This window comes from Piliocolobus tephrosceles, chromosome 1, assembly GCF_002776525.5.
Source record: "Piliocolobus tephrosceles isolate RC106 chromosome 1, ASM277652v3, whole genome shotgun sequence".
In the NCBI taxonomy this organism is placed as follows: Eukaryota; Metazoa; Chordata; class Mammalia; order Primates; family Cercopithecidae; genus Piliocolobus; species Piliocolobus tephrosceles.
The window spans coordinates 24,113,994-24,124,728 of NC_045434.1; the positions used below are offsets into that span (position 1 = coordinate 24,113,994).

Here is a 10,735-nt window from a genome sequence, read left to right on the forward strand (position 1 = left end):
TTTACTAAAACCAAACATAAGGCAGTACTGCCCCCCCCCCGCAGTCAAAAGTAAAAGTAACACGTACCCCAGATTCCCTGATCCTGTCAAATAGTTTTCTTATTTAAGTAAAGTTGATAATTAGTATAATTTTTCTTACCGACTTAGAGTATATCTGTCTCAACACTATTGAAATTTAGGAACTTTTTATTATTTATTTTTAAAACCTGGGCAGAGCTATTTGTGGTATCAGTGAACAACCATCTTCCAATAGCAGCTTTCCAAAATAGGATGTTAAGTGTCTCAATTCCAAGATCAAAGAGTGACTATAAAATCATTTCCTCTTTAAGTTTTGATTTTAAGTGCTTTGTCCATGTTTTCATTTCTGACCTCAAGGTGGCGACCACACCAAGCCTTGTGACTAGCAGTGCAGCAACTACCCTCACAGTCAGCCCTGTCCTCCCTCTGACCAGTGCTGCTGTGACGAATCTTTCAGTTACAGGTAAGCAGCTGCCAGGCAATGCACCTGCTGAGCACATGGGAGGCCCATGATGAGTTATTATAAGAATCTGCCATTAAATTGTGAATTAAGGCTCTAACTAAAGATAGGTGTTGCTCATAAACATCAATTTTCTTTAAAGTAATTCCTTGCCTTAAAAACCTTCAATAATGCTGTGCCTTTTTGCATTCAGAAAAACATGCAAGTTTGTCAATTCATGAAGGTTATTTCCAGTCTGAACCTGATCTCCCACTAGTCTTTTGCCTACCCCACCCTCAACACACAGGAGGGCTCCATCCATACCTTTGTAAACATCCCTACACTGGAAATGTCCATCTTAGCCTGCCGTTCTTGATCTGTTATTGATAAAACTATACCAGCTTGTATGTCAGTTTTTCTTGGAAATGTTCTTTAGCTTCTCCAGGAAACTATTCATTTCCACGTATCTGTATTATAAACAATTTTATTTTCACACACCTGTCTTTCCCAATAGACTGCACTTCTTAAAAGATTTGAGTGTTCTTTTTGAACTCTTAATGCCTAGCTCAGTGCATGACATACTCTGTAAAATGAATGGGTTTTTTTTTTTCCCTTTGGCCTCCTTTCAATAGCAAATTTTCCAGATAAATTTAAAATCACTTAGCACTGTCATCAGATTTTTTTTTTAGTGATACATAGTGCATAACACATGCTGTAATTATTCACCAGATTGGTTATTTGCTAGTAAATCATTGGGTAGATTAATGGTATTTCTTATTGAAGCTTAATTTAACATAGAGGTGGGAATTTTTATTTTTCTCACTTATGTTTTAAGTTTATAACGCCTTCTTGGTTCTATGACCTACCCATGATGTAAAAATTGAATAAATGGCTTTATATTATATTAAATTTCTACATTATTAGAACATTTTTATTTTTTTCTGCATCCAGTCATCCATTAATTTTTGCTTATGTTAAACAGTGTTTCTTGACCTCTTCTAGATGTTGGACCTTTTTAAGAATTTGAAAGCTACAGACTTTTCCTCACACAAAATAGACATATACACAATTTTTAGTAAAATTTAAGGTTTATAAATGACAGCTCCCATCAACCTCCGATCCCAAGGCTATTTGTGGATACCTACAGGTTCCAGTTTTAAGAACCTTGGTTCAAGAATATATTTAAGAACGTTGGTTAAAAATATATATAATATTGAGCACTTTTACTTAATAAGCAAACTGTTAGTGATTGATTGGCGTTGTGTCGGACACCAAGAACATGAAGTCCCATCTCTGAGGACCTTGTTGTCCAAATTGACTGCCAGTCACCCGGTAAATTATGAACTGAATCTTACCTTCCCAACAAGTTATGTTGCTTTAGGTCTAAAAATACCTGTCTTTTACAGAAAATGTTTTTAATAGTTTACACATTAAGAACAAATAGCTTTGCAGTTTTCTTAAAATATGGGGAAAATCAAAGTAATTTTAGAGAGATTTTAATACTCAAAACTAGCTAAAAATTTGCATCAGTGTTTGATACTTCTTACCAGCCACAATTTTGTGAACTCACTCACTCAGCCTATTTATGTGGATCTAATTGTGATTTTTTTTCTGACATGTTGATAATTTTTCCTGAAATGAATTTTTTATTAATTATTAAGAAACAACATTACTAGGAAATTGAAACAGGAAAAACAATCACAAGTACTATTTTTATTTTCTCTTTAAATCTTTTTTATATGTACATGTATGTATAGTTTCAGTAGTATTTGTACAGTACAGTATTTGATTGCAGCCTTATGAAACTCTAAGCAGAGGACTCAGGTTCTGCCTGGACACCTGACCCACAAAACCTGTAAGATGATAAATTGTGTTGATGTAAGCTGCTGAATTTGTGTCATTGCTCCTTGAAAGAGAAGAAGAGTCAGTGTCAAGTGGATTTTCTTTTCTTACTCTTTTGTCAGCCGTTGCTCTAAAGCATGCCCCCTTTTAATTTTTTTTTCCTCTTTGGACTATAACTTTCTTGTACAGCCTCTTTTCCTCTGATATTTTTATACTGCCTTCTTTTCTCTGTTGAGAAAAGTAGCATGTTTCTTTATCATTTTTTTATTAAAGATAGCCAGTGTCTTAATCATACAACTTAATGTAATGCAATCTGCTTTCTTCCTGAAGACTTTCTTCTTGGGATTTCTATGATTGCTTATTTTAAATTGTTTTCCTGAGTAGTTAAATCCAGTGTTTCTCAGATCCCCTGTCTTCCTCTTTGATTCGTTTTTGTCTGGAGCATGTTCTCAAGTAATTTTATTTAGAAAGGTTACATGGGAGGTAAAATTTCAAAATACAGGTATAACTGAGAAGTATTTATTTTGCCTTCACAGTTTTTTTTTTTTTTTTTTTTTTTTTTGGAGTTTGTCCAGTTACAAAAGTATTTTTCCTTTGAATTTTGTTGTGTTTTAGCATCTAGTGTTGCTAATGAAAAGTCTGATTTCAATCTCTTTTTCCTTGTTTTTTCTCTCCATAAACCTTAAGGATTTTTTTTTAATCTTATACTGTTCTAAAATTTCACTACAAGATTTCAAAGAAGGGACCTTTTAAAACTTGCCTTCATTGGCCTTCAGCAAGCATTTTCAATGTGAATTAATGTCTTTCTTGAACTCTGGTAATTTATCTTTTTTTTTAAGTTAGACTTTTTTGGCATTCACTCTGTTTATTCATTTTGTGCCATTTGTAATGTGCTGTTGGCTTTTTTCATTGTCTGGTGATTTTTGGTTATTTATTCATAGTGATGAATGCAAGATTACATTACTTAATGTCAGTAGCTTACAAGGGTTTTTCCTGACATTGTGTAGCTTCTGTTACTCAAGAGTCCCCTCCCCTGAATGGAAGAGTTCGCAGTGAGCTGTGAATGTGAGTAAAAAACTGCCAGACTTTATTTTAGCATATGAACAGGAAGCAGGCAGGCAAGCGAGGCTTTCTCTCATACTTTTCCAAAATGAGGGGTATCTTTACTCATGCTTGCAAGTGCCTACACTAGAATCCTTAGCGTTCCATAGTCAGATTTTATTTTCTATGAAGAGTAGGTGACATTAGTTCTGTTGATCTGAGAGGTCTGGTAGAAGGAGGGAAAGGCCCACTGTGAGAGCTATTATGTGAATAGTCCTTGAATCACCCTGTTCTCTGACCCTGTTTCCATCTACCTCAGTATCTGACAAATAACTCTGAGCTGGGACTCTGTAAGGCTCCATCAGAGTGAATAATTTCCTCCTCTATCATAGTCTCCTGTGCCCTTCTGGACTATGGTTGATTTCTCCACCATCCAGCTTCATCCTTTTTCTCATTTCTGCAAATCTGTCTGAATCTCAAATCCTCTGATATCTGTCACCAGAGCTCTTCTTCTCTTTTGTATCTCTTTACTATTCTTTGGAATAGGATTTTAGAAATGAAGGGAAAAACCATATCCTCATGTTTTTCTTACATGAACTTTATTTAAATCAAATCATGTTTGATTGCTGTGGTTGTCTTATTTTCCCATAGGTACCTTTGACACATAATAGGTCCTTGGTAAACATTCCAAAATAGATGCAAGAGTGATCATTGCCATACTCCTCCAGAAAGACAAGTGTTCCATTGTGTCTCAAAAACTTGTAAAAATTCCACAGCCCTTAATAATCTCAACCAAACATGCCCTGCCCCCAATTCATTTTCCAAAACATTTTTCATAATGACAAAATTGTTCATTCCTTAAAAAGATATAGCAACTATAATCATATAGCCACCTAACAACAAAGGCCCAAGATACAGTAAACAAAAAGGAATAAAATTCAAAGAAGAAACAGACAATTCAACAATAATAGTTTCAGACATATTATTTATTTGAGCTATGTTTTAAAAAAAAAATTCAGGCCATGTGCAGTGGCTTATGCCTATAAATCCCAGCACTTTGGTAGGCCAAGGTGGAAGGATTGCTTAAGTCCGGGAGTTCAAAACCTGCCTGGGCAACATAGTAAGACCTTGTCTCTACAAAAAAAAAAAAAAAAAAAATGAACAAAATTAGCCAGGCATGGTGGCACATGCCTATAGTCCTAGCTACTCGGGAGGCTGAGGCGGAAGGGTCACTTGAGTCTGGGAAGTTGAGGCTGCAATAAGCTGAAATTGTACCACTGCACTCCAGCCTGAGAACAGAGCAAGACCCTGTTTGTAAAAAAAAAAAAGTCGTGAAGGATATACAAGATTTGAGCACTATCAACCAACTTGTTCTAACTGCCATCTGCAGAACACTTGGTCCAGCAACAGCAGAAAACACATCCTTTTCATGTAAATTAAGTGGGACAAAATTTTTGTGACCTTGGGTTAAGCAACGAGTTCATAGACACAGCACCAAGAGAATAATCCATAAAAGAAAAAATATATTAGTAAATTCAACTTCATCAAAGTAAAATCTTTTGTGCTTTTTGAAGCACAAAAGCCACAGACTGAGAGAAAACATTTGCAGATCACATATCCAATAAAGGAATTGTGTCTAGAATGTGTAAACAACTCTTACAACTCAATAGTAAGAATATAAACAACTCAGATTTCTAAATGGGCAAATGTTAGTATACATTTTACCAAGGAAAATATAGGAGTGACTAGTAAGCACATGGAGAGATGTGTGATGTTGGCAACACTTATTAGGGAAATGCAGATTAAAACCATAATGAGATACTGCTTTGTACTCACCAGAATGGCTATAATCAAAAAGACCCAAGATGATGAATGTTGGGAAGGATGTGGAGAAACTGGAACTTCAATGCATTGCTTGTAGGAATGTAGAATGATACAACTTCAGAAAACACCCTGGCAGTTCTTTTAAACATAAATTTAGCATCCTACCCAGCAATTTCCCCAAGAGAAATGAAGACATTTCCACACAAAAACTTTAATGTGAGTGTTCATATAGCAGTCTTATTTATAATATCCAAAAACTGGAAACAAACCAGTGCTCAGCAACTGGTGAATGAATAAACAAAATGTGTTGTATCTACACAGTGGAATATTATTCAGCCGTAAAAATTAATGAGGTATTGATTTGTGCTACATTGTGGATGAACCTTGAAAACAGAATGCTAAGTAAAAGAAGCCAGATGCAAGAGACTACATATTGTATGATTCCATTTGTGTGGACATTTGTGTGAAATGTCCTCAAAAATCTATAGAGACAAAAAGCAGATAACTAGGTAGGAGTGTGACATGATTACAAACAGGCACAAGGGATCTTTTTTGGGAGTGGAAATGTCATAATCTGGGTTGGGATGATGGTTGTATAACTCTGTAAGTTGATTAAAAGTAATCGAATTTTAAAACTGGATGAATTTTCATCTGCTTACTAGTCACTCCTATATCTTCCTTGGTAAAATGTATACTAACATTTGTCCATTTAAAAATCTGAGTTGTCTATATTCTTACTATGGAGTTGTAAGAGTTGTTTATACATTCTGACACAACTCTCAGTTCCTTTATTGGATATGTGATCTGCAAATGTTTTCTCTCAGTCTATGGCTTTTGAAGCACAAAAGATTTTACTTTTGATGAAGTTGAATTTACTGATTTATTTTTTCTTCTATGGATCGTTCTCTTGGTGCTGTGTCTATGAACTCTTTGCTTAACCCAAGGTCACAAAGATTTTGTCCTACTTGATTTACTAGAAGCTTTATTGTTTCAGTTCTTATATTTAGGCCTTTGATCCATTTCAGTTAATTTTTATGCATGGTATAAGGTAAGGATTGAAATTCCTCTTTCTGCATATGGATATCCAATTTATAAATTGTACCTCAATAAAAGCTGTTTGAGAAAAGACAAGACAGGGTGGGAAGCACAGGGAAGTGCTAGATACTATATACACACCTTGGCTGTCGCTTCCTACTGCCCCTGTGAGGTGGGTGGTGGCATCTTATTTTGCTGTTGAGGACATTGAGGCTCAGCAACACTAAGTTCACCAGTGAAAGTTACCCAAGTAATTAAATTGCCAAGTTGCCAAGAATTTACAGTCAGGCAATACATACATTGATTAAAACATGACTTACTGGCTGGGATAATTAATTTAAAGATAATTTTAAGTTGTTATACCATAATGCTTATATGACTTTTATATTGGAGACACCTAGAACAATTTTGAATGGTTCTGGAGTCATCATCTCCTGGCCTAGGTTAAATTCACTGATAAAATTTGACTGGAATTTTCTTTGTAAACTTAAGGGATTTAAGAAAACAGTTGGTGAATGATTTGAAGGTGGCCAGAGAGTAAAAAAATAACTATTTTAAGCCTTTTGAGCTCAAGATATTAGGACTTATAAAAATAGGCAATTTCAATTTCAGAACTTTGAAAGGGAAGTGGTACCCATAGGTAAAATCAGGTTAGATAAGGTGATAAATTGGTCAAAAAAAGATTGAAAGTACATTGAAATTGCTTAGCGTGGAAGAGAAATAAGAAAAGATGTTCACCTTACTATACAACAGGGGGCATATCTTAAGAGAAGATTAAAGTGAAAAAGGGCATATTAATCTGCCTAACACAGGACCCTACACAGCATCCAATGTTCAGTGGTAGATTGTTCTGAGAGATTTAGAACCAAAGAAGTAATGAACGAAAATAGAATTCATAGTATCTACAAAGGTGTAATGATACTTAGGGGCAGGGGCAATAAAAATAAATCATTTATATTTTTCAGAAAGCTAGACAGAGGAAGAAAACCTTCCTTTTTTTTTTTTTACTAATAAGAACATTATGTTTACCTCATTCATTTGGCAACCACTTTTGCACAGTTTTATAGGAGGTGGAGAAAGTAGTGAGTGCTGAAATAGATGATGTCTGAGTCTCTCCCAACCCTGTGACGTGATAAAAACTGAAGAGTGGAAATGAGAAGAGTTCAATTCTAGGTGTTCTTAGTACAGACCAGACGAAGGTTTTAAAACAGATTTGGGAAGGACAAAATTGCCTGAATTTGTAACAAGGTTGTCATGAAAGAAGAGCATGTTCTAAAGCTTGATAAAAGATTTCATCACCAAAAAATGTTATTATATATATATATATATATTTTTAACAGAGTCTTGCTTCGTCACCCAGGCTGGAGTGCAACGGTGTAATCTCAGCTCAATGCTACCTCCACCTCTTGGGCTCAAACAGTTCTCCTGCCTCAGCCTCCCAAGTAGCTGAGATTGTAGGCTCCCACCACCACGCCTGGCTAATTTTTGTATTTTTAATAGAGACAGGATTTCACCACATTCGCCAGGCTGGTTTCAAACTCCTGACCTCAAATGATCCACTCACCTCGGCCTCCCAAAGTGCTGGGATCACAGGCGTGAGCCACCACACCCAGCCTTGTCTTACCATTTTCAGTGGGGCTACTAGAGATGTTTAAATTACATATGTCTTGTATTTCTGTTAGACAACGCTGATCTCAAACATTAAATAATCCTAGCGAATGTGTTTTAGTGTTTAGTAATGATATATTTAATGTTCGTCATTTATATCCAAATGTTCATTCTCCTTAAACCAAAAGCATAGTCAGGCACTTTTTTCTGAAAAGTGCCTAACAAATAATTTCTTTCTTAAGACAGAGTCTTGCACTGTCACCAGGCTGGAGTGCAGTGACATGATCTCAGCTCACTGCAACCTCTGCCTCCCAGGTTCAAGCAATTCTCCTGCCTCAGCCTCCTGAGTAGCTGGGACTACAGGCGCCCGCCACCACACCCAGCTAATTTTTGTATTTTTAGTAGAGATGGGGTTTCACCATGTTGGCCAGGATGGTCTCGATCTCCGGACCTCGTGATCCGCCCACCTAAGCCTCCCAAAGTGCTGGCATTACACGTGTGAGCCACCATGCCCAGCCTACAAATAATAATTTCTTAGATCTTAATTTTTATGCTAGCTTTTATGAGATTCATAGTATCATTGTGTGTTGTTTTTTTTTTTTTTTAACCACAGTGGACTTTTTGAGAGCTAATTTTTATTACAGAATAGTTGTTTGAATGTAGAGAAGGCATGTAGTCATTTTTATACTATGTTGTTGTTGATACTGAATTCTTAGAAAAGTATATAACTTTCTGTTTTTCTTCTCCTTGTTTTGATTTTTCTGAGGAGACCATTAAGGAGATTTCTGAATGAAAAGAGCTTTACAGAAGTTTTTCTTCTTTTGCTTTCTTTTTCTTCCCCAGAGCAGTTGTATTCCATAATTAGAGCTTGTATGATTCTTTTGTTTCTTGAATAGGAAATAGGCAATGGAAAACTTCTCTGTTTCTTCCATGGCTCATATCTCTTAAAGTAGGGTTCCTAGCTGTGATTCTAAAATGTTTGGTGTTGTAGTTAATTTCCATAGAAGCACTAAACTAGGTCATTAAAGAACAAATTTACAAAGTGGTAGGTTAATTATTCCATTGATTATAGAGTTTAGCTGAGTAAAGCCACCATTCTTCCAAAACCATTTACAAAAGGTCATCTTCTAATCTGTTTCTCTTTTCAGGCACTTCAGACACCACCTCCAACAACACAGCAACCGTGATTTCCACAGCACCTCCAGCTTCCTCAGCAGTCACGTCCCCCTCTCTGAGTCCCTCCCCTTCTGCCTCAGCCTCCACCTCCGAGGCATCCAGTGCCAGTGAGACCAGCACAACACAGACCACCTCCACTCCTTTGTCCTCCCCTCTTGGGACCAGCCAGGTGATGGTGACAGCGTCAGGTTTGCAAACAGCAGCAGCTGCTGCCCTTCAAGGAGCTGCACAGTTGCCAGCAAATGCCAGTCTTGCTGCCATGGCAGCTGCTGCAGGACTAAACCCAAGCCTGATGGCACCCTCACAGTTTGCGGCTGGGTAAGGCGCTTTCTCATCTCGTTGACATCTGAGATGGAGATCATCCCTGGAATTACTCATAGGGGAGACTTTGCATCACTGACTTAACTGGGGAAAAAAAATGTCTTTAAAGCAGTAATCTCTTTGAAGTGGGCTGTTTTGTGATCATACAAGGACCTTGATTATAGTTTAAGTTTCTTAACACCCTGGGAAGGGCAGTAGTCATACCTTTGTTTCCAGATGAAGATGAAGACCCAAAATATCAGGTCACTAATTACCTTAGTGACGGGGCCAGGAAGAAAGCCCAGAATTCTTAACTCTTATTTTCCCCATTAAACTCTCTCAACTGCCTACTTCCTAATTCTCAAGCATAGATGAGAGATGTAATGGGAGTCTCAATTTTATACTGTTATTGTCACACATAAGAATTATCTTGTAAATATATCTTTTTCTCTAGAATGTTTCTTTCATTTTGGAAAAAAAGAGAAATAAGTCATTCAAAGAATGGTCAAAATGACTGTAAAAGTTTTACATTTTGTGCTGATCATAACCTCGTTTGTACAAGTAAGCATCCAGGAAAGCAGTAACTGAGAAACACAAACCATAAAAGAGTAAAGAAAAGTAAATATTTCCACCTGTTTCCCCAGCTGGATTTTCCTTTTGTAAGTTCCTTTTGGTGTGTTGTCAAAATGAGACCTGCGTCTCCATGGTAATAAAGTGACTCCTCTTTTGGACTTGCAGAGGTGCCTTACTCAGTCTGAATCCAGGGACCCTGAGCGGTGCTCTCAGCCCAGCTCTAATGAGCAACAGTACACTGGCAACTATTCAAGGTCAGTAGAAGCCTTTTTCTCTCTTTGGTGGTGTGTGTGTGTGTGTGTGTGTGTGTGTGTGTGTGTGTGTGTGTGTGTGTGCTTGAGAGAGAGAGACACAGAGAGATGGAGGAAGTCTGCTTTGCTAGAGGTAAAAGTGATGGGAAAGATAGTCAAATGCTGACTAACGTGTTCTTGAGAACTAAGAAAATGTCCTCATTAAAAAGCTTTGTAAGAAAAGTATAGGTGTTAGTATGTGAGTAAAAGCAGGAAATATACTTAGTTTGGTATATGGTAAGAAACCAGAACTTTTATGCTGATATTGATCTTATGTGAATAGACTTGAAACCAGATTTTTTTCCCCTGATAAGTTTATCCCAAGTATTAATCGAAAACCCATCTCAAGGCAAACTTGACCAAGTAAGACTCTCCAGTCCCCATCCCCACTCCTGAGAAAGCTGTGCATAGGAAAGTCCTATGATGAATGAACACTGGAACACATCAGGTGGACCTCAGGAGTGCTTTTAATTCTCATTAGGTTCTGCTCTTTTTATATCACCATTAGTGTAGAACATATATTCTCTTGGATTATAATGTCTCTTTTCCAAGTTCAGCTGGGTTCCTTTTACCTTTTAGCATGTTACCC

General features: G+C 36.9%; 1 protein-coding gene across 4 annotated transcripts in view; it reads left to right on the forward strand.

Annotated features, from left to right (window-relative positions):
- Positions 1–10,735, forward strand: part of POU2F1 (POU class 2 homeobox 1) — a 199,705-nt gene that overhangs the window by 175,271 nt on the left and 13,699 nt on the right. For all 4 annotated transcript variants that reach the window (XM_023207073.2, XM_023207076.3, XM_023207075.2 and 1 more), the window contains 3 exons: positions 376–481; positions 8,956–9,301; positions 10,022–10,110. In XM_023207073.2, coding sequence (XP_023062841.1) covers positions 376–481; positions 8,956–9,301; positions 10,022–10,110 — 541 coding nt within the window. The remainder of the gene's footprint in view (positions 1–375; positions 482–8,955; positions 9,302–10,021; positions 10,111–10,735) is intronic.